This window comes from Zootoca vivipara, chromosome 3 (assembly GCF_965207765.1).
Source record: "Zootoca vivipara chromosome 3, rZooViv2.hap1.1, whole genome shotgun sequence".
In the NCBI taxonomy this organism is placed as follows: domain Eukaryota; kingdom Metazoa; phylum Chordata; class Lepidosauria; order Squamata; family Lacertidae; genus Zootoca; species Zootoca vivipara.
This window is the reverse complement of record NC_142586.1, coordinates 90,285,545-90,310,044: the sequence shown is the minus strand read 5'-3', so window position 1 is coordinate 90,310,044 and position 24,500 is coordinate 90,285,545. Positions and strand designations below refer to the sequence as shown.

Here is a 24,500-nt window from a genome sequence, read left to right as displayed (position 1 = left end):
AATCACACAAATAGACGCGCTTTGATTTATTTGTTCTCATCCAGTATTTTATTATAGGGAGAGAGAAAAACACGTGTGCTTTAGAATGTATGTTGCAACTGATCAAAGAAAATCAACTGCCCAGTATCATCAAAATATCAGACTGGGCAATTTAGTTAATTCTGCTCCCTGCAGTTAATTCCTTAGAAGGTTTGCATTTTATTAGACTGTTCAGCCATTGAAATGCAGCCTTGATCACTAACCTTTGGAGATACAGCCTTACTCTCCCCGAGACAAAAGTACCACAGACTTATTAACCTCGCCATCTTTTCAGTGGTGCTCTTTGCCATGCAAGTCGATGGGGGAACGAGGGTGCAAATCAGTTGCTGCTTCACACAGCCAAACCAATCCCACTGACCTTGCTGTAGAGCTATACTGCTGTAAATGGCCACCGCTTTGCCTCCTTAAACCGGTTAAATGGTCACCGGAGTCAGATTTCTGCAAAGCAACAACCTGGAATCCATCTGGGGCATTTAAACTCCTAATTAAGCGAATGAGCTGCATCTGTCACAGTGGCCTAGCAGCTGCTTGCTTTTCCTGGAGTGGAATGCTTTCATTCATATACATATATATATATATTTATTTGGCGTGTAAACTACACACTGATCTCACTCTCTTACTCAGAGCGGAACGAAAGCAAGTTGCCCAGCAACTTCATCGACTGGAAGTTCAAGCAGCGCTTCTTAAGCTGGCCCTCTTTCTCTTCTTCTTCTGCATTTTCTCCTTAGCAGCTGACCTCAGCTTTGGAACCTGTTTCTTTTGGGCTCTGGTTAACCGGGAGCCTTTTTTCTTTGCCAGGGAGGTCGTCCTCGTCGCTTTCGAGACCCGTGGAGTTCTCACCTTTTGCGCCGTTCCGTCAGACTTCGTCTTGGATCCCTGGGCCTTGGGGTTTTGTGCCGTTTGCTTCTTTCTGCCAGACCTGGGAGGCTTCGCTGCCTTACGTTTAGTAGGGTCTTTGTGGGAAGCAGGCTTCTTGGATCTTGGAGTGGAAGAATTGGGGGGCGGTTCAGTAGCATTGAAGGCTGTTTTGGGGGGAAGGGTTGTAAGGCGCTCTTTAAGCAGTTCAGGGACGGTTTCTGTGAAAAGATATTTTAGGAGGTTACCATCCTTGTTTCAGCAGGATGAATTAGCAGCGATACAGAGCAACTTAAGATGGTGGGTGGGAAAGATGATTTATGTATGCAACCTGAGTAGCGTGGATGCTGCTAGCCCAGAGATGGAAAGAAGACAGAGTCCGTACCAGAGAGGAATGGCAAACCAAGCTGTTAAGACTACGCCAAAATGGCAAAACTGACCGGAAAGCTCAGAGACCAAAAAGACAAAAACTTCAAGAAAGAATGGGGGGAAATGATAACTTATTGAGGAGAGCACTGTAAGCAGATGAAAACATTAGCAGGATTTTAATCTCACTTGTAATGTAACAAATACTATGGACAATATGGATAGATATAAAATATGGATTATGAAATAATATGCAATTGAAAATGTTTACAATATGACCCATGGAGGGGATGGTGGGGAAGTCTCAAGATTCAGAGAGATCTCTTTATATGGATATGTATTTGGTATTGTTGTAAATCTATATTTGTAATGTCAAAACGATTTTTAAAAAATGGTGGGTGGGGTGTCATTATCACAGTGCTTTGCAGCATTCCCTGAACCCCTCAGCCACCCTTAACGACAGCATCCCTGCCTTGAGTCAGTCTACCCTCAGCCTCACCTACCTCACAGGTTTGTAGTCAGGATAAAATGGAAAGGGGGGAGCATGGGAAATATTATGAGCTGTTAGGAAGAGGCTTGTTTGCTGGCTTGTGTAATCCACCCTAAGCCTCAAACATTTAGATTAGGGGTGAGGAGCCATTGACCAGTGCAGGATTTTCCAAACTTGGGTCTCCAGCTGCTTTTGGACCATGATCCCCATCATCCTTGACCACTGGTCCTGCTAGCTAGGGATGATGGGAGTTGTAGTCCAAAATACAGCTAAAGACCCAAGTTTGGGAAGCCTTGGACCAGTGAGCCAAAGTTGGGATTTCGATTAGGCCCGCAGGGCCAACCCTTGAAAACCACAGCCACCTGCCCCACCCCTGACCTGATGCCATCGAGTGTGGGGCAGGTACCCATGTAGCCACATGGGACTACAACTCCCATCATAAAGGAATGATCAAGAGCTTAAAGTGAGCTATGAATTGCTCTTCTGCAGGAGCAAGACGTGTTCCCCTTGCTCATCAGCTGACAGAGAGCAGGAACATGCCAAACACTAAGTGGTTTGCACTCAAGCCACTTTGAAAATAGAGGAGAAAAAGTCCATTTTTGCCAGCACAGACCCTGCAAGTGTCCCTATTTTCCAGGGACATCCCTGATTTATAGAAGCTGTCCCGGTTTCTGATTCGATCCCAGAATGTCCTGCTTTTCCTTAGGATGTCCCCATTTTCATTAGAGAAATGTTGGAGCATATGGCATTATCCGACCCCCAAGCCATCTGAGGGAGAATCCTGTACAGTCATACCTTGGGTTACGTATAGTACGCTTCGGGTTGCGTACTCTTCGGGTTACGTACGCGGCGGACCCGGAAGCATTTACTTCCAGGTTCTCTGCAGAAGCGTTCTGCGCAGTTCGCGCATGCGCAGAAGTGCACCTTTTGCACCTTTTGGGTTACGTACTTTTCAGGTTACGAACGGCACCCAGGGAACGGATCAGGTACGTAACCCAAGGTACCACTGTATAGGGAAGGTTTTTTTAATGTTTAATGTTTTATTATGTTCTTATATATGTTGGAAACTGCCCAGAGTGGCTGGGGCAACCCAGTAAGATGTGTGGGGTATAAATAGTAAAATTATCATCGGAGAAATGGGGGAGGGTGTGGGCAGTTTCAGTGACAACTTGGACTGCTGTCCAATCCACCTTTCTATGGGGGTGGGGACAGATAAGGGTCTTGCCCCCCCAGGCTGAAAAGTTCTCCACCCCAGATTCAGATATACTTAGAACAGGATATATACATTTTGTTGAGAGTTTTGTTGTTGTTTTCGTATTCTGCAACATGTCACTGATACAGTACTATTGCATTAGTGATGGTGGATTTATACTGGAGTGTCCACACGTCACACGACTTTATTTGCTGTTCTGCAATGCTTCCCCAGTGATACGGTATTATTGCCGCCTAGAAGGGCACTGTTGAACTACAGCACAACTAAAGCGAGCCAATTCCTGCCTCCCCACCCAAAATAACCTGGAACATTTGTTGTATACAAAGTTGCAGGATTTCAGCAGGAAGCTGCAGGGCATGTGCCAATTGGAAACCTGGCAGTATGTCCATTGCAAAAGCGATTGCAGGTGCAAACAGTATCAAAAACGTAATTGTGTACAACCACCCCAATACCATCATGAGCAAAATAATCACAAGCGCACAGTAAAGGGGGGGAGAGAGATGACTAAATTGTTTATTATTGATTGATTGTAGTATTTACTTAGTTTGAAGCCTTTAATGGTTAGCACACACATCAACAGTTCCTTTCAATGTGTCTTAGCATTTGGGCTACATAGCAAACAAAACAGAAAAACACATATGCTTGTTGACTTACTTGCACGCGGAATGAATGGGATTCGCTTACTCTTTGTTTTCACTGGAATAGGCTTCTGTTTACATTTCCCTGGTGGAGCTCTCCTAAAAAACAAACAGATTCGGTCACAAAAATTATGTGTGGACATCTTGAGAATGGATAAGGAGCCTGTGTTTGTGGTGGTTTTCTAGAGGCAGATGGCCAACATCAGTCTTTCTGTTAAATCATGAGCTTGCCAGCAAAAGGCCTTGAAAGCACTCTCATGCTAACAGAACAAGAGCGATATCCTTGCCCAAATCCTTCCATTAGTTTCTCTCCTAGTGAAGAAGTGAATTTTCCCTTAAGGAAAATGTCAAGCATTTTGTACTTGAAAAGAACTCTCTTCCTGATTTAGGTTCCCTGTGGACAATATTTGCCCACTATATCTTTGGTTTTAAGACCTTCCACTGCTCTGCTAAATTAGTTGGAACTGTGATACGTTTATCATGCCCAAGGCGTCACATGCGCACCATACTTTTAAAATACATGCCCGCCCAAAGAATCCTGGGAACTGTAGTTTACCCCCTTCTAGAGCTGCAGTTCATAGCACTCTTAAACAAACTACATTTCCCAGGATTCTTTGGAAGAAGCAAGTTCTCTGGGATCTCAGTATTTAGTAGGAGCAATTCATTTGTAGTAAAAAAACAACAACAAGGGTAAATAAGTACCATCCATTATTCCACCAGGCAGCACAAAACATCCAAACTAAAACTTGGCAAACCAAAGGCCTATATCGCCTAACAGACTTCTATAAAAATAACATACCTCTGACAACACGAGAAATACAGGATAAACTAGAAGACACCCAAATACCCTGGTTAGCACAACACCAATTACATGCCCTCTTAAACAAGCCAGTAATAAAATCAGCAGCAACAAGACCCCTGACACCTTTTGAAAACCTCCTTCTAACGACAAAGGGTCACGGCAAAGGGATGGTATCTGCAATATATAAAATACTGCTCCAAAATTCCACAAACTCCCCAGACGCAATAAAAAAACAATGGGAAGAAGATATAGGCTATGAAATCAACCCCACTCAATGGACCAGAATGTGGTCTAAACCCCCATTTAAATCCATATCAGCAAAAAGGAAAGAACTCACTCTGAAAACCATCTACAGGTGGTACCTAACACCACGGAAACTAGCACTAATACGCCCAGGAACCTCATCAAAATGCTGGAGAGGATGCACATCAACAGGCACATATTTCCACATGTGGTGGGAATGCCCCAAAGCCCAACAATTCTGGAGAACAACCGTAAGAGAAGTAGGTAAAATAACCCAACAAACATTAGAACTTACCCCAGAACTGGCCTTGCTAAACATCTTCCAGGACAATAATGCCCACCTACATCACAAAGAACTCATAACCCACTTACTCTCAGCTACCAGAAACACCATAACCAGACACTGGAAAGACCTGGCAGGAGTAAACATGGACCAATGGTACCAGACGGTATGGGAAATAGCCCTATTAGAAAAATTAACCAATAAGTTGAAATTGACACGGGGTCAAATAGAAGAAGACGGCTTCACCCCAGTATGGTTCCCCTTTATCACATACACAGCGCAACAAGACAACGACAGAAATCCACCAACAGCATACAAATCAATATGGCTAACCTGACCCGCCCACCCTACTCACATAAAACAGACCACCACAGCCAACCACAAAAGAAAACTATATCCTAGGCCAACCCCAACAACTCTCACCATCGAAGGAAAACAAATGCACAACAAAGAACCTGCACAACCGATGCTGACAACCCCCCCCCAACACACTTTAAGTAAACTAGAAACATTGTCACACTACCCCCACCCCCTTCCCTTACCTACCGCTCTCCCCCTTTTCCTCCCCAATGTCTCAACAATTGAAACTGATCTGTAAAAATGCTATGAGAGACACTGCCCATGTCTTTGTAAACTGAGAAAACCTTTAATAAAAATAATTTAAAAAAAAAAAAAACAAGGGTAAATAAGAGCAAGTGAGTGATTTTCAGCAGGACACTCACATGGTGCCCCAATCCAGATTGAACCCTATAGCTACATTTTGTTTACAAAACAGGAGTGGCCTGTTTAACCACACTTTTTTTAATAAATAAAAGAAGTTAAATAATGTAACATGTCGTTTGGCTTTGGCGAGTTCGAGTTCTCGCATTTCTGCCTTGAAAACTTCATGGTCTTTTTATGCTACAGAAGTTGAGACCGTTCTCACTTTCTTGAGTGTAATTCACAAACATGCTAAATAAATAAATGAATGGGGAATATAGACTTCTAAAAACATGCAGAAAGGTCCACGGATCTGCCTAGAAGTAGTTGTTGGACACTTTTTCCACTGAAGGTGAAGTAATACCTGTTCTCAGATAGCATGAACAACAGGTTGGTAAGTTTTGTTGTGTTTTTGTTTGTTTGTTTCTTTGTTTTAAAAAACCTTGCATTCTCTCTCCCCCCCCAAAAAAAGAGATTAAATGGGTGGGAAATACAGGCTGGTAGTTCGATGCCAATGGGTTGTTGGTTTTGTTTTGATTTTATGTATTTGATATTTTATGTGTACCGCCCTGACACCTCCGGGTATAGGGCGGTATAGAAATTAAATAAAAAAATAAAAAAATAAATAATGCCATCATGTGGATGCTGCAAAAAACAAACAAACCCCTGCATGCATAAGAAACACCCACCCCACACCTGAAAGCACCCATAGCTCAGAAAAATAAAAATAAATCTAGGAAGTGTGTATCAAAGAGATTAAAGCTTCCCAGAACGGCTTGACAGCTTCATAACAAGGTGAAAAGAACATGAAAATTACTATATTTTCCAGAAAAGCATCCCAAATGTTGGTAGGTCTGGATGTCCTCCCTACTTGGGAGCAAAAACGATGCTTACTTGGTACATTAATCTTTTGGATATCCTTTGGATAAAAGGAGATAGACAAACAGTGAATATTTATTACTGTTCTTGATGTGCCCTGCCATTACTTGGACGGAACTTCTGTCAACAACTCCCATGTTTTGCTAGACTGGTTCCTGAGTCTCAGACGAATTCTATGGTTGGTCTCAACTTCAAAATAAATACAAACTACAAAGAGATGTATTTTTGTCTGCTTTCTATGCTGTGGGTTGCCTGCAAGCCAGCTCTCCAAATGGGGAGAGAGTTCCCTACAGTAGGGGTGAAAACAGACACATATAAAACGAGTAACTGAACTGAGATGTGTGCAGCAGCAGCAGACTGAACACTGGCCATGCCTAGCTCCAGATTTCTTTCCAATTTCTCCTATTTGGTAAACAGGTCTCATGCTATGCTGCTGTTTCAATTATCTATCTATATATAAATGTAAAAATCGTGAAAGTGCGGGCTCCACTTTTCTCCGTAACCGCTTGACCGATCGTCCTGAAATTTTGACACAACGATCCAGGCCACTCCCTGAGTGTTGTTAGGGGGGAAAAAACCACACATCTCACACCTCCGCAGGTACAAACCTGTTTTTCAACAAAGTAAAACAGCGCCCTCAAGTGGATTTCCTCCCACAGTACACCCCCTCCCTTCCTGTGAAATCTACACCACACCCACAAACCCCGCCTCCACCACGAGATCCACCACTCACATCCATCCATCTGGCAGAGGTGTTGAAGACCTCAGCAGAGACACACAGGCCTTTTGCAGCAACAAGGCCCAAACAACTGAAAACAGGCCTTTTGCAGTAAGAAGGCAAAACCAAATGAAAATAGGCCTTTTGCAGCAACAAGGCCCAACATTGCCAAGTGGAGGTAGGGGCCTGCCTGGGGGGGGGATGCGGGGCCGAATAGGGGGCAGGGATAGGTAATGGGTCAGAACAGGGTCGGGGGAGACACAGGGATGAAACCTGCCCTCTCCACAGTATCTCGCCTCGGCTCAGGGAGACTCTGAGGCTGAGGGGGGTCTGAAGGGGGGCTATTACCCTCCATTTCACAGACTAACGCACAGCAACGCGTGCAGGGCCAGCTAGTTACTAATAAAACATCCACCTCTTCATTTTTGATGTGCTTATTTTAGTTAAGCCTTGGTTCTAAACCAATTCCTTGGACCTCTCGAGTTACAAGTGCTGTAATTTGGCTTCTTTTGCTTGAGGCCTCAGAAGCAGAGCTCTTGCTCCGTGGGCTCTTGGGGACAGCTAGTGTGGATTTACACACAGGGAAAAAATACTATAAATAAGTGAGGGCGATCTGGCTGCGACATCTGTCACCCCATTGATCGCCAGGGTTGATTCGGCTGATCTGGCTGGCTAGGCGGGTGTCCCCTCCCTCCCTCACCGCTCCATGTGCGTATCTTCTGAAGCTGTGCACCCGGTGGAAGAGGACGGCTATCCCATATAGAAGGAGTGTACCATTCTTCGGTCAAGGGTATACGATAGCTGCACTCCCCTGCTAGAAGCTCCAAACAGGCTCAAGTCAGAAATTAAATCATTATAACCGGGGGTGGGGGACCCCTATGTAAAAACGCTAGAGAAAAGTTTTGTGCTCTCTGGCACCATCTGGTGTTGCATGTTTATAACACATTCAAATCACTGTTTGTTTGTTTTTTTACTATTGTAGCTGAGTCCCTAGAGTACAGCCTGAGTTCTCCTGCGCAAGTGGTGGTAGCTCTTCTACCTAACATGGTTGGTTTTTTACTCCTTGAGAGTTGGCACCATCTGAACCAACAAGGGAAGAATGTCCTAGGGTTTTGGGTCAGGTTTCTTGATATCAAGTGTAGTAGCTTGTGCAATATTTAACTCCTGTTACTGATTGAACATGCTCCCATGCTTCACAGTATTTTGTTATTCTGTGCACTGCACACACACACACACTCAGAGAGAGAGAGAGATGAAATACCTTCATGAGACATTCTTCCCTCAAAGAATCCTGGGGACACTATAATTATGAAAAATTGTGGAATGAAATCAAGAGAGATTTGGATATATGGCTGAATATGACATTATATTTGATGGGCCGAATATCTGTGATAAAAATGAATGTATTGCCAAAAATGTTGCTTTTGTTTCAGGTATTACCTATTGTTGACAATTTAGGATGTTTTAAAGAATGACAAAAGGTGTCATCAAGATTTATCTGGCAGGGGGGAAAGCCAAGAATTAAATATAAATTGTTAACAGATACCAAAGACAGAGGGTTTTCCCTACAGGACTTAAGGTTATATTTTGAAGAAGCAGCCTTTTGCTGGATGAAAGAATGGTTTTTACTCAATAACACCGATGTATTAGATTTGGAAGGTCATGGCAATGCATTTGGTTGGCATGCATATTTGTGGTATGATAAGATTAAGGTTCACAAAGGTTTTAAATGTCATATAATTAGAAAATCATTATATAATGTGCGGTATAGATATAAGGATTTGTTAGAAAGGAGAACACCCAGGTGGATTTCACCTTTAGAGGCCAAGGCGCATAAAAAAATTAAATATGGAAACCAAGTGGTTAAAGTATAAAGATGTATTGGTGGAAGAAGGAGACCAGTTTAAGTTAAAAACATATGAACAGCTGAAGAATAATGTAAACGACTGGTTACAATATCATCAAATAAATGAAATGTTTAAAATGGATTAAAAATTAGGTTTTCCGGTTTAAAAAAGTCTAAATTGGAGAAGGAATTGTTGGAGTCTAAAACAAAGAATCTTTCAAAAATGTATAATGTATTGTTGGAATGGCATACAAAAGATGAACAAGTGAAATCTGTAATGATCGATTGGGCGAAAGACGTGGGTCATAATATCATGATGGAGGATTGGGAAAGGTTGTGGAAGAAGAATATGAAGTTTACCGTGTGTAATGCTTTAAGAGAAAACATGATGAAAATGATGTATAGATGGTACCTTACACCAGTAAAACTAGCTAAGATTTATCATAAGCATCATAACAAATGTTGGAACTGTAAGAATGTAGAAGGAACCTTTTACCGTATGTGGTGGATGTGCCCCCAAGTAAAGAACTTCTGGGAAAAGATTTATAATGAAATGAAAAAAGTGTTGAAAAACACCTTTGTTAAGAAACCAGAAGCTTTTTTACTTGGGATAGTTAGAGAGGAAATACCTAAAAAAAGATATTACGTTTTTTCTGTATGCCACAACAGCAGCGAGAATTTTAATGTCTAAGAATTGGAAGAGTGAAGATCTACCAAGAGTGGATGAATGGCAGATGAAGATGATTGCATTTATGGAACTGGATAAGCTGACCGGACCGGGAGACTTCATGACCAGAGGGAAGAGTTGATGGAAGAAGAGTGGAAGAAATTCAAAGTTTATTTAAGAAATAATTGCAATATTGGAAATGTTTAATATAAGATTTGGAAGTACATGGAGGTTGTAGAGGAGGATTTGTAGAGGTATTGTAGTATATTAAGATTTGGATATATATATATATTTAAAGAATCCTGGGGACACTCACAGAATTACCACTCCCAGCAACTTTTAACAAACTACAGTGCCCAGAATTATCTGAAAGAAAGAAAATTGGGGGAAACAATTGTGGGGCTTTCGGGGCTCTTGGCTTCCTACAGGTGAAACTTGGAAAATTAGAATATCGTCGAAAAGTGCATTTATTTCAGTAATGCAACTTATAGGTGAAACCAATATATGAGATAAACGCATGACATGCAAAGCAAGATATGTCAAGCCTTTATTTGTTGTACTGTAATTGTAATTATTTGTCGTTAGGCAGGTCAATTATAAATGGAATGTAATTAATGAAATGTAATAGTGATGTTTATTTTTGTTTAATTTTGTATTATTGTAACTATTTGTTTTATTACTGTGGATTTTCCAAAAGAAAGCATTTGTAAAAATTAAAAGAAAAATAAAAAATAATAAGTTGCATTACTGAAATAAATGCACTTTTCAACGATATTCTAATTTTCTGAGTTTCACCTGTAATCCTCAAATCCCTTACAAGGAGTTTAAGCCTGTGGACTCTCACTGACTTAACTAGAGCCCAATTGCTTTAAATCAGTGTACTTCATTTTAATTAAATTAGTGGATTGGCCAGCAAGTGTCAGAGCAGGAAATGGTGGCTTCCCAGGAACATAGTTGTTCTGCAAGTTTAATGCATGAAACTGAAATCCAGTCATGTGAATGGAATGTTTCTGTTGTATCTATCGCCCTGGAAGAAAACTGACGAATGTTTGTGCGTGGTGCCAAAGCTATTCAGAAAATCAGCAGGTCGCGGTGACATTCAAGGGCTTGAAAAAGTACCCACCTTGCAGGATCCACAACTTTGTATATCGATCCATGTGGCGCAAAGGCACTGGGGTAGGACGTAGCCATAAAATAGAGCTCAGCTGGAGACAACAGGAAGAGAGGAGAAAGCCAGAAATGTGAAATGCATCAGACAAAGCTGCAACAGGTTGATAATAGTGCAATTTTTCCTCTCTATGTAAGCCAGGTGTCAGGGGACCTTCCTACAATAAACCTCCCCCCATCCTGTTGACCAGCTCTTCGCCCAGTGAGAGCAGCAGCAGTGGGTCAGGTGGGGGGAAAGAGGAAGCTGGCAGTATGGAGGTGGCAAGGCTCAGTGATGTTGGATAGCCCTTGCACCGCCTTGCCCAAGAGGTGGAGGGAACCAGGCAGCCCCTTCTGCCGCCCAATTTAAGGCACACCACTAAACGTAAGGTCGGGAGGAAGTGTTTCGGGGTGCCCAAACTCTTATGCTGGTCACGCAACAGGAAATGTCCACTCCCAGATTCTGCAAGTGACTAGGAGGTCATGTTTTCTGCTATCTCTGCACTGTAAATACTATGCACAATAAAACCTTTAAAGACAAGCATGGACTTGGGCGTCCTTACTCAAGAGTAGCCGCAACAACACCATTACACCAGGCCTGCCTGCGCAAGTTGTAACCTACCACCAGCGTAAAGCAATGGCCTTCCAGGTTCCTGACTATTCCAGGGTTGTCATATTTCAAAAAGTAAACCAGGACACCCCAAAAGTTGTTGAGCAACTCAGAGTTGGTGGCCTCCCCCAAAAAAAAGTTCCCCTACGAAAACAGACACAGCAACCAACATTACCTGCTTCATCCTCAGCGAAAGAAATGATGTATTTGCTGTAAGAGCTGAGCATCCCTGGGAAGGCACAGGCTTTAGTGCTACCAATACAAATGTCTTGCTTCTTCCATTTATTTGTGCTCTCATCTTCTTGCAAAGCCATAAGCCGACTGGATGAAAAAACAAAAACATATTTTATGGTTTCATAGTTCCACTGTAGCTTAGAAAAACTCTTTCTGGTATATCCCAAAATAGATCCAAGGTTTTCTCTTGGGCCGTAAATACTTTTTGCTATTCCCCGTTGCCATGAACTGTTTGAGCCCATGACTAGGGATGAACCAAAAACCAATATTCTGAGATGGTCTATAGGAATCCTACCTACTATACTTAAAAGTTAATGGAAATAAGTTTGTTCCTTACCCATTCATAAAATCGCCAAAAATGTATAGGCCATTTAGGTTTGGAGACTCACATCCTCTATACACATAACCTCCAGTGACTGATTTTCCCACTGAATGGCTGTAGGCAAATATTGGAAGTATATCATCTGTTAAAAACAGAGAAAATGCACTTTAGTCAATTAAAACTGTTTGATTATCTAAAAAGGAAATAGTCCTCCTCCTTCATAATAATAATAAGAAGAATAATTTATTATTTATACCCCGCCCATCTGGCTGGGTTTCCCCAGCCACTCTGGGTGGCTTCCAACAGAAAAATAAAACACAATAATCTATTAAACATTAGTTACAGGTAGGTAGCCATGTTGGTCTGAGTCGAAACAAAATAAAAAAATTCCTTCAGTAGCACCTTAAAGACCAACTAAGTTTTTATTTTGGTATGAGCTTTCGTGTGCATGCACACTTCATCAGATAACCTTCATCACACTTCATCAGATAATCAGGTATCTGATGAAGTATGCATGCACACGAAAGCTCATACCAAAATAAAAACTTAGTTGGTCTTTAAGGTGCTACTGAAGGTTTTTTTTTATTTTCTATTAAACATTAAAAGCCTCCCTGAACAGGGCTGCCTTCAGATGTCTTCTAAAAGTCTGGTAGTTGTTTTCCTCTTTGACATCTGTTGGGAGGGCGTTCCACAGGGCAGGCGCCACCACCGAGAAGGCCCTCTGCCTAGTTCCCTGCAACTTGGCTTCTCGCAACGAGGGAACCGCCAGAAGGCCCTCTGTGCTGGACCTCAGTGTCCGGGCAGAATGATGGAGGTGGAGACGCTCCTTCAGGTATACTTCAATGCACGAGCAATTTTTTTCTAAAACAAATTGGACATTTAAAGTAAAATTAGTGTAGTTTATAGCAGTGTTGTCCAACCTTCTTCCGACTGTGGCCCCCATCCGACCTAGTTTCCTTCCTCTTGCCCCCCCCCCCCGTTGGCATAGGCACGGGAGACAACTGCCCCCCAAATAAGTAAAAATCAATACAAATCAGAGGTACTGCTCCCCCCAAAAAAACTTCCTCCCTAACAAACATCCTGGCTACACCCATCCATGGCAAAAGAGAGAGAGAGAGCGCTACCGTAGTTCCTGGTGGGCCACCCCCTTACCCGCTTGTGATTGGCCAAGCAGATAGCTAGCCAATCAGGATTTCCCCCCTTCACTTCTCATTTCCCTCTGTGACCCCCTAGCCTTGTGCTATGGTTCCCCCATTTACGCATTTTTCACCTGTGGCCCCCTTGGAATATCTTGGTTTATATGGAAACACTGGTTTATAGGACCACCATGCATCCACCTTTGCAGCAAACAGACCTCTGTTTGAAGGCGCCCTCTGGTTCAATGACTGATGGGCCCGACTGCTTTAAAAATAACTAACAATAAAAATGGCCAGCAGTGGAGAAAGATCATCACTATCACGACTAGTGGCCATGAAAAGCCTTTTCTGCCATGTATCTGCCAAATCCTCTTTTAAAGCCAGTCATGTTGTTGGCCATAACTATTTCCTGTGGGAGCAAATTCTGTAGTTCATGTGCACTGTGTGAAGTACTTTTATCTGTCCCACCGTTCAGCTTCACTGAATGCCCCCAGTCTCTATGAGAAATGGAGAGAGAAAACGTTTCTCTATTCACTTTCCCCACCCCGTGTGATTTTATACGCCTCTATCATGTACTTAGGGACGCGGGTGGCGCTGTGGGTTAAACCACAGAGCCTAGGGCTTGCCAATCAGAAGGTCGGCGGTTTGAATCCCCGCGACGGGGTGAGCACCCGTTGCTTGGTCCCAGCTCCTGCCAACCTAGCAGTTCCAAAGCACCTCAAAGTGCAAGTAGATAAATAGGTACTGCTCCAAGCGGGAAGGTAAATGGCGTTTCCGTGCGCTGCTCTGGTTTGCCAGAAGCGGCTTGGTCATGCTGGCCACATGATCTGGAAGCTGTGCACCGGCTCCCTCGGCCAATAATGCAAGATGAGCGCCACAACTCCAGAGTAAAGGGACCCCTGACCATTAGGTCCAGTCGTGACCGACTCTGGGGTTGCACGCTCATCTCGCATTATTGGCCGAGGGAGCCGGCGTATAGCGGACCTTCTGATCGGCAAGCCCTAGGCTCAGTGGTTTAACCCACAGCGCTACCTGGCGCCACCTTTACCTTTACCTTTATCATGTACTTGCCTTTTCCTGAAACTAAAGCACTCCAAATGTTGTAACTTTGCCCCCAAGGATCCTATTCTTAATGAAGTGCATGTGCCCTTCCTATCCTTTCACAAAGGAATGACAAAAATGATAGCTGCAGAATAACAGTTATACAAAATACAGGTAAGATACGGCCTTCCTACGAACACACTAAAATGACCGGTAACCTTCTTTACCTAAGGAGGAATTTTGACAAAGCTTGATGTCATAGCACTCAAAGCCTTCCTTAGCTCTCCAGCCGTAGTTCCCGCCTTTAACAATTATATCCACTTCTTCAAACTTGTTCTGGCCGACATCTCCACAGAAAATTCTCCCCCTTCCTTTGCGACTGAGCGGGTCACCTCTGTCCACAGAGCAACGCCACATGTTCCTCACCCCATAGGCATAGACTTCTGGGAGAGCTTGAGGGTCAGAGGCAAAAGGATTGTCAGAGGGGATGCGATAAGGCTTCCCGTCAGAGCTTCTTCCATCCACATCGATCCGCAAAACCTTTCCTAGTAAACTACTCCTGAGAGGAAATCAAGGCATAAAACAAGGATTAACAAAACGTGACAAAGAAACAGAAGGGAGAGTGTTGTAGCAGTTCCCATATATGCTGCCTGCTTGACTAGATGGGATATCATCACCTTCTGTCAAATGATATACAAGGGAACTAACAGAAAAGATTTGGGGAAAAAGCAATAAATGATAAGATAATCTTTAAACACCCTTGAACGGAAAAGCAGCATTATTTTAAAAAGTAAAAAATTGCCTTTAAAGGCGAAGTAAGCAGTCTCATATGTAATCAGCACTTATTGGAGATGGACCTTACCTGTTCTGAGCATTCCCAAATTTACCAAAAGGGTCCCCGGCTTTCCCTCCATCCCCTGTAAACAGGTACATGTAGCCATCCAGGCCAAAGAGGATCTGCCCCCCATTATGGTTTGCAGCTGGTTCTTCAATTTCTAAGAGACTCCTGAAGAGGGGGGGGGAGAGAAAACAGAGATCAGAAACTGGGGAAAAGAGCAAGGGAGGAAGGCTGGTTAACATTCAGGGCCTTACTAAGTTCAAAGACTATTTTAGTTATTTAGTCACTAAGCAGAACATCTTATCTGCATAGTGCTCAATCTTTCCCTTTTCCTAGACAAAGCAAAAAAGGACCTTAAAATTCCTGGGATAATTCTACCCTTCTGATGAAATCTGTCTGCTGGATAGAACCGTCTTAACTTGCCCTCCCAGGAGGTAAGCTGGGTCAGAATGTGCCGCATCCACCAGCATGCATACATCAATGCTTATGGAAAGGAAGTCAATTAATGGCTTTGTTTTGATCTATGATAACTCTTATGCCAAGGCGCAATCACCCGTGGTGGACTGCACGACACGTTGCAGTTCTAAGCCGTAGTCAAAGCAGGAAATCCTGGCAGCAGATCAGCACAACTCCGGGATGCAGGAGCAGTGCTATTTTTCTAGAAAAATAGGTGCCGGAGCTCACCATGAATTTCTCCCTTGTCCTCTTAGAACGGCAGTGGCATCCACTTGAGAGGTGCTGGAGCTAAGCTCCAGTGAGCTGGGGTGGGGAAAGCCCTGTGCAGGAGTATTAACTGTGCAAGGTCTTTCTGCATCCAGCCTATTTGGCAATATCTATTTGGCAATATACTTCTCGAAACCTCTATCCTGCTTCCAGGCACATCTTGAGGTGGCAGCAATTGAACGTGGGTGGAAGAATATTCAAACTAGGACCCTCAATAAACTAGGAGACACTGTGATCTGGGAGATGACCGGTTGGTTGGGTTCTGCACAGCAACTGGAAAAGTCACCAGATTCCTAAAAGAGCCAATGTTTGGATGCAGAGGGTGTTCCCGATTCTTCCTTTGAATGACCACCTTCAATTCAAGCCAACAACACAAAGGAGCATTCCTCCTCTGTTGACATGGATCAAGTCATACCTACAAGGGGGGTTCCTTTTCATCACTAGCTTCAATTATGATTGAAAAGTGAGTAGCCCTTCCCTCGAATGTCAAGAGAGCTCAGGATCCAGCTTGTCAGAATCTGGGTCCTGAGCTCTGTCTCTGCTCTAGAGCATCAGTTGATACAACTGGTGGGTCAGGAACCCAAAACTGGCCATGCCACGGTCTAAGATAGATCATAGCTGCCAAGTTTTCGCTTTTCTCGCGAGGAAGCCTATTCAGCATAAGGGAAAATCCCTGTAAAAAAGGGATAACTTGGCAGCTATGAAGATAGATAGGGAGTAAAACACTCACCTCGAAGACTACAGATTGTCATATATAGGTGGAAAAATAGAGCCAATGAACCTGGGAGTGATCTCAATTAAAGACAGTGGGATCAGGCTGCACATGTAACCCCCATGTTACAGGTTGAAACTGAAACTACTCTCCAGGTTGAAGATTTGTCTAGATCAGGCATGTCCAACAGGTAGATTGTGATCTACTGGTAGATCACTGGATGTCTGCGGTAGAGATCACTGGTAGATCATTGCCCCCCCCCAAAGAAGCTGAACTGTGGCTCCCCTTAAAAAACTCAACATTTTTCCTCCTTCCTAGAAAAAGCTCAACAACTTTGACCTGAACCCCAAAAGAGGGGGTAGATCACTGCCAGTTTTTAACTCTGTGAGTAGATCACAGTCTAGACTCTTTCCAAAGTGCCGAATGTAGGGCTGGCAAAACCTCCTTTCTCTCCTCCCCATCATATTTTGCAAGCATCAGCTACAAGTCAGAGACATCTCTCTTGTAGCCTGTGGCTACAAAGGAAAGCAGGGCTGCTTGCTTTGCCTGCACGTACCTGTTACCTGCTGGGAACAGGCCCACGCAGCCAATGAACAATGTGAACTCCGCCCATCAATTGACATCATGAGTGACATCAGCTGATTGACAGGAGGACGTGGTTGGGCCTCATGGATCAAACTGGAACCTCTGTTGGCCAGCATTAGTCTGTGAGCTGAAGGTTCCCCACCCTTACTAGCGACCTAGGTTCAAACGCCACATCTGAATGCATTCTTTTGTCTTGGGTAGCACAGTAGTGCTTAGCACCTCCACCCACATACCTATAAAATTGTCCTTTTCCTTGGCCAGGGAAAATAGATCACAGATAACAGAATTCATTGTTTCTTGAAGCCCAGTTGGGATTTGCTTTAGCACAGAGTGTACTTGGTTACTACTTATCCCACAGGGTCGATATGAGGACTAAAGGTGACAACTTCACCCTGTTGTGTGATAACGCCGAGGCCTGGTGCCTCCCCCCAACTCAGCGTCGCCCAGGATTCATTCCTCTGGTCTTCCGTCACGCTGATGTGGCCCATATCCACGAACATGAGCACACGACAAGCAGAGTTCAATACAGAAGCTCAGCCTTGAGGAGTAACATCTAAGCCTAATTTATTGCAAATTCAATCAAACAGAACAGAACAAAGAAAACATGGCTCCCCTCTCTGTCTTTCTTCCTCGGAGAGAGAGCTGCAAAAGCAAAAGCTACACAGAGTATCTCAATTTCCTCTCACAAGACTCCAACAATCAGTGCTGGAATGTAAACAGACATGTGACATGTAACAATCCCACACACATCTGCAGCAAGGGAGGAATGGAATTCTCAACACACCCTAAACCCTTGGGAGGAAGCAGAGATCCCAAGAAAAAGGAAGGAAGGAAGGAAGCTTGGGGAAAACATTACCTTTCTGTGCTTGCATCAGCTTTGTTGACATCTGACATGGAAACTCTTAATTCACTGATCCTGATTTTCTCCACCTTTTTCTTCTCCTGGTAGGAGTAATAAATGTAGAATTTCCCATTGTCCTTGTATTTGGGGTGGAAGGCCATCCCGAGGAAACCTCTTTCATCTCCTAACCAGGGGGTAGTCAGCACCATGCTCTTAATATCTAGAAAAGGCTCTTCCAGGCGACTTCCATCTGGAAGAAAGACCCAGATGATGCCCACCTGTTCAGCCACAAACATGCGGTGGGTGTTGTCGTTTGCGTGCACCATCAGCACAGGATTCCTCAGCCCGTTGGCCACCTCTTTGAGGCACAGCTGAAGACAGCCTTTCTTGTCCTCCACCACAGAGCCCAGGTTACGGTTCAGGTCTGTGTTTTTCAGCACGTCGGGGAAGCAATAGTCTTCATCCTGGATGTTAAGCAGGTTGCAGAAGCGGGTCTTGTTCCTCTCACAGCATTCCTGGATGTGTTTGTCGTCGGTAAGCAACGTGATGGCAGAACGGCAGTAGAGGTGGAACTCTGAACAGTAGTCCGAGCAAAGGCCAGGCAGGTTCCGCAGGGGCGTCTGAGGATTCTCGGCATCGTAAAGGTGAGCTGCGTAGGGTGAGCATTCCTGTTAAAGGGCGAAAAGGATTCTGAAAGTGCTGTGCAATGGCCCCTATCTGTGTGGCTGCTGCTGTAGCATCGAAATGCCTGCTCAGTCTGCACATTTATGTATTACAAAGACACCTCAAATAGCAGGCCGGGTTAGCTCAGTTGGTTGGAGCGTGCTACTGATAATGCCAAGGTTGCAGGTTCGATTCCCACATAGGACAACTGCATATTTGATGGTCCTCAGGGTCCCTGCAATTTTATGATTCTAAGTGTGCAATGCTCCCTGACTTTAAGAAATGTAACAGCCCCTTTGGATCAGACCAAAGGCCTATCAAATCCAGGGGGGCATTTGGGCCTCTGGATACTGTTGGACTGCAACTTCCATCAGCCCCAGCCAGCATGGCCAATGGTTGGAGATGATGGGAGACATAGTCCAACAACATCTGGAAAGCCAAAGGTACCCCATCCCAGACCTATTCCAACATCCTGTTTCCCACAACAGCCGTCCAGAAGCCTAAGGGAAGCTCACATGCAGGACCTGAGGAAATAGCCTTTCCCCACTGTTATTACCCAACAACCAGTATTCAGAGCATGGTGCCTCTGATGCCAAAGGTGGCATATAACCCATACCCTCTAACATGCCCCAGTGGAAAACCAGGATGCGCGGCTTTCGGGGCCATGCTCCTGCGCGAGTCACGAGAGCAAGGCCCTGAAAGATGCACTATTGCTAGAATTGGCTAGAATTGTTTAAAAGTACTTTCCCCAAAAAACAGAGTCCTTTTTGTTGGGGATAATTCAGACGGAAATTCCCAGGTATCAGAAAAGGTTATTTATGTATGCCACTACTGCAGCCTGTGTTTTTTTAGCCCCAAAATGGAAAACAAGCGAGGTCCCAACCAAGGAAGAACGGCAACTTAAGCTGATAGAATATGCACAGCTTGCGGACTTAACATATAGAACAAGAGAACAAGCAGAACCTATGTTTAAAGAAGATTGGGAAATGTTTATTGAATATATGGGGAGAAATTGTGTACACTTGAAAATGTTGGCAGCATTAAGCTAAATTCAACAGGGTAAATAAGTTTTGATGGATGTAATAATGGAATACTGAATGGTTTATGATATGCAATATGAACCATGGAAGGAGAAGAAGGAAGGTCATTGACATTTTAAGGATGTTTAAATGAGTATTCTAAATTGTAAAACAGAAAATTTAATTTGTTATTCCAGTCCAAAACTGACCTGTTAAATCCAAAGTTCTTGTTTGACTGTTGACTATACAGTCGCACCTTGGAAGCCATACGGAATCCGTTCTGGAAGTCCGTTTGACTTCCAAAACATTAAGCTTCCAAGGCGCAGCTTCCGATTGGCTGCAGGAAGCCCCGCCAGACGTTTGGCTTCCAAAAGAACGTTCGCAAACCGAAACACTCACTTCCGGGTTTGCTGCGTTCAGGAGTTCAACTGCCAAGGCGTTCATCAACCAAAGTATGACTGTAACTGGGAATCTCAGAGTGGTTTGGCAATCAATCCTCCTTTGCAGGGAGTTCTGGGAATGGTAGCTTTGTGAAGGGAATAAGAGTGTCCGAACAAGTATCAGCATCCTTGACAAACCGCAGTTCCCATAATTCTTTGAGGGATGTGATGATGACTGTTTAAAGAGGTGTGGTGCTTCTTTAAATGTAAAGGGCAGATGGGGCCTCAATCTTCAGAGTTCAACATAGTATGCTGAAGTGCAGTTCAACAAAACGTCTCCTCTGACAAGCCTTTGTCCCACCATTTGCCTACAGTCTCTCCCCATCTCAAGTCCAAACTTTGCCCCTGCAGGGGCTCTCTTTCAGAGAATGCAAGCAACCCCCATTTGCGGCTAAAAATGTCTGAGGCCAAGACATTCCTCAGGGTCTACCTAACAGTTGCTAGGATTAAGCCGCCTTGCCAGTAAAAGGGTGGCCCATCTGTTCCTTTCCCCTCATCTATGTGAGAAATGGAGCGGGTGTTCTGCTCATTGTTCCAACCTCTCTCTCAGAGGGGCTGATGAAATATTAAGTCTTCAGGTCCCTCTGTGACTATTGTGTCTGCCGTTTTATAAGGATTTCCTCTCCCTCTTTCCCTGTCTGAAAAGTTGTTTCCACATAATAGTAAGTGAATTAACTACTGTATTGTCTCAGTTGTTAAGGGTTTGTAGGAACTGTAACTCTGTGAGGGATAAACTAGAGACCCCAGAATTTTTTTAAGGTGTGGAAAATGTGCTTCAAATATGCTTTAAAGGCACAGTGTGTTAAATGTCTTTTTTGCATTTAATGACCAGAGGTTTTGAAGTGAAACTTTTTGCATCAGCTTGGGTGGTGGAGCTGATAATTAACAGACTTTAACCCTTTCCTCCCCTGCTGCAGTCTTCCTTTCTCTGGAGCTACCGTAGTATTTGCATAGGCAGGAATTCCCTGCCCTCTTTGGCACCACTGCATTTTAAAAGATCTGCATATAATAATCATAATCATATTTTTTTAATATACCCCACCCATCTGGCTGGGTTCCCCTAGCCACTCTGGGCGGCTTACAACAAAATATTAAAATACAATAGTCTGTTAAACATTAAAAGCTTCCCTAAACAGGGTTGCCTTCAGATGTCTTCTAAAAGTTTGGTAGTTTTTTCTCTCTTTGACATCTGGTGGGAGGGCATTCCACAGGACGGGTGCCACTACCAAGAAGGCCCTCTGCCTGGTTCCCTGTAACTCGGCTTCTCGCAATGAGGGAACCGCCAGAAGGCCCTCGGCACTGGACTTCAGTGTCCGGGCAGAATGATGGGGGTGGAGACGCTCCTTCAGGTATATTGGATGCAAAGACGCATTTGAGGTCACCTTCCTCTTTGGCCCTAAGACTATTAATTAATTAATCGGTGCCAGGAACTGTCACATTTATTCACTATTTCCAGCGGTGGTACCATCACAGCAAGATTTGGGGGCAACAAACAGCGAGGCAACAAACACATTGCCATCTGAAGAGGGGTAAGATCTTTAAGTCCTAAGTAAAATTACTTAACTGAACCATTGGCTTCATTTTCCATCCAGGTTTTTCTTTGCTTTACTTTAGACCAATTCCATCCCTGCCCCTGACACACACAAAGTGTCCCACATTGGGGGAAATATGGGTTCCTGTGGCTGTGAAATTATTTTTAAAAATAAAATTCTGAAAAAGCAGCTTCATTTTCACTTCACAATCTGAGCAGTGTTGCCCCTTGAAGAGAGCGTATTCAGTACATGCAGATAATATTTTAGCGCTGAGGAAGCTTAGATGGAAGTTAAGTGTTTGCCTGGTGTGTGTTTTGGCTCCTTTGTGCTGGCAAGGAGTGAATCATTGACCTCCATGACTCACTTTAAAAGGGGAACCCTTTTCTGCTCATAAATCACCGGATAGGCAGGGTGCCAATGGGAGCTGCACCTTTTGCTCATTGTTCCCCTGATACACACACACACACTGGCCAGATGGGCAGCCTTCACTAGAAAGCAGGGGGAGCGGGGGGGGGGGGGACTGAGCAACTGAGACTGGAGGGAGCCCTTTCCAAAAAGGCATGGGTGCCAGCTGTTTGATGTGAGGCTGCTTTCAGAACTGCAGCTTTCCAGGGCACACAGGCAGGAGCACAATCTAAACACATCGCTTCATGGCATCTGGGAATCAAAACACCAAGGTCCACTTTGCTCAGCCCTGCATAAGCCGTGGAGCGCTGCCCAGTCTCGGTCTGCATTTATTTGCAAAGCAAATGGACGAAACACTTATCTTTTTGTTCCGAACCTCAGACACAAAATGATTAGCTTCGCCACCTTTCCAGCAACGGAGAGCACCGCTGCTGCTTCATTTGATCTAGAACAGGCAAGTGCAACAGGACACTGGACTTCTGCGGTAGATCACTGGTAGATCATTGGCTCCCCCCAAAGAAGCTGAACAACTGTGGCTCCCCTTATAAAAGCTCTCAATGTTTTACCTCCTCCCTGAAAAAAACTCAACAACTTTGACCCGACCCCCCCCAATCAACTTTGACCTGAACCCCCAAAAGGGGGTAGATCACTGCCAGTTTTTAACTCTCTGAGTAGATCGCAGTCTCTTGGGAGTTGGCCACCCCTGATCTAGAATATTAACTTGAAAGTGTGTTGAGCCTCACAACAACTTTGCGAGAAAGCTTAAGAGGGTCACCAAAGGTTGCACTTTTGCCACCGTTCAAACACATTTTGCAGGTTTCTGATATGAAATCCACAAAATCTGTTTAGCAGGGGTTAAAGCAGCATGAGTGAACACGTCGCAAGCTGTGATTGCTCTTCCAAGCTATCTTCAAATTTCTAGGGGGAAGACCATCATTCCTTGCTCTCCAGCCTTCATGTGAGAGTGAGGATGTGAGAATTTCACCACTGTGTCATATTGGTTTGAAACATTAAAAATAAATAAAAAACCACCCTAAGATTATACAGCTTAATAACTGAATGCTAAGCAGATATGTAGAATGAATCAATGGAATATTATCTTCACACCCACCCACCAAACAATATTACATTATCTTTTTACATACAGTAGATCACAATTTGTCTGCAGGAAAGATGCCACTTAGATATATTCCCCATGTGGCTGCTAACTTACTTTTATTAAATTTCTGTTCTCTGTCTTCCCTCCTTAAAAAAAAACAACCAACAGTAGAATTTGCAATCAAGTAGATATCAATGATGCATAATGAAGGTTACGACCCACACATTGCCTTACCTGGCATAAAATATCTTTGATATATCCTCCACACAATTTGTGAGCCTGTGGATCGATATAATCCATCACCTCCCAGTATTTGGCTGCAATCGTATTGTCTTTGTCCTGATCACAACAACCAAAAGTTTCATAGGCAGAGCAGAACTCCAGGTGGAACGGAGGCTGGAAAGGAGGACCATAATCGAGGCACTGCGGGTGTCCCAGGAGTAGCCCACTTTGGCCCAAGAGCATAAAGAAGACGCCGGTGAGAAAATTTAAAGAATGGAAGGAAATCCCAGCTCTGTTGTTCTTGTATGACCTCACGCAAGTTTTCCTGTTGCTAGATGTCTCCAAGATGTGACCACCTTGAAGATTAGGGTTATTCATCTTCTGAGCTCTGAAGCATCCCAACCAGCAGAGAGCTCAGTGTTTGCTCAAGTTTGCTTACACACCCCTCTCTCTGTCTCCCATTAAGTTTACTATTGGTGTGCTGAGAAGCAAAGCCTTCAGACCGCCTCTTGGCAATTCCACGCCTCACACTGCAGAATACTTCCCTCCTTCCTTTTTTTGCAATTTTCTCTGACCCCTCTGATAGAAGGAGGCAGATGCCACACAGTAACAGTGTGTGTGTGTGTGTGTGTGTGTGTGTGAGAGAGAGAGAGAGAGAGAGAGAGAGAGAGAGAGAGAGAGAGAGAGAGAGAGAGAGAGAGAAGAGAGAGAGAGATTAAAGTATAAATTACAGCTGCTGCAAGCATTCTATACTATCTGGTCGACAGTTATAGAAAATAATCATTTTTTCCTATTCACAAAACTCAGGAATCCAAAGCTCAGCAAATACTGTAGCTGGGAAAGATGAATCATATTTGTCCATTACATTCCCACTCTTATTTACTTGAAATTAATCAAACTGAGATCACATTCTAAAGAAATTTAGGATTTTCCCTTTGCCGAATTAAAAGCATGTGTTTTTTTTTTAAAAAAGGATTTGTTAATCAATCGTTAATATGCTTCCCACCACAAAAGCCTTGGGCTCTCAATTGTTTAATACATTCATCCTGGCAATATTATTTTCCAATGACAATATTACAATAGACATCCTTTTTACAAACGAGCATATTAAATGATTTATTAGACGCTACTTAGTAAATCCCACATTTAGACTTTTTTTGCCACCTTGGCATATATGTATACATACACACACAC

At 43.8% G+C, this 24,500-nt stretch overlaps 1 protein-coding gene across 1 annotated transcript; it reads right to left on the bottom strand.

Moving 5' to 3' along the window:
* Nucleotides 1-25: 25 nt before the first annotated feature.
* On the bottom strand, nucleotides 26-23,944 carry HHIPL2 (HHIP like 2). Its single transcript, XM_035110501.3, has 9 exons — nucleotides 23,319-23,944; nucleotides 17,942-18,594; nucleotides 15,090-15,233; nucleotides 14,455-14,786; nucleotides 12,066-12,192; nucleotides 11,670-11,815; nucleotides 10,862-10,943; nucleotides 3,618-3,700; nucleotides 26-1,115 (listed from the first exon to the last, which is right to left on the bottom strand). The coding sequence occupies exons 1-9, from the start codon at nucleotides 23,682-23,684 to the stop codon at nucleotides 709-711; spliced, it is 2,340 nt and encodes a 779-aa protein (XP_034966392.3). The 5' UTR covers nucleotides 23,685-23,944; the 3' UTR covers nucleotides 26-708.
* Between the last annotated feature and the right edge of the window lie 556 nt (nucleotides 23,945-24,500).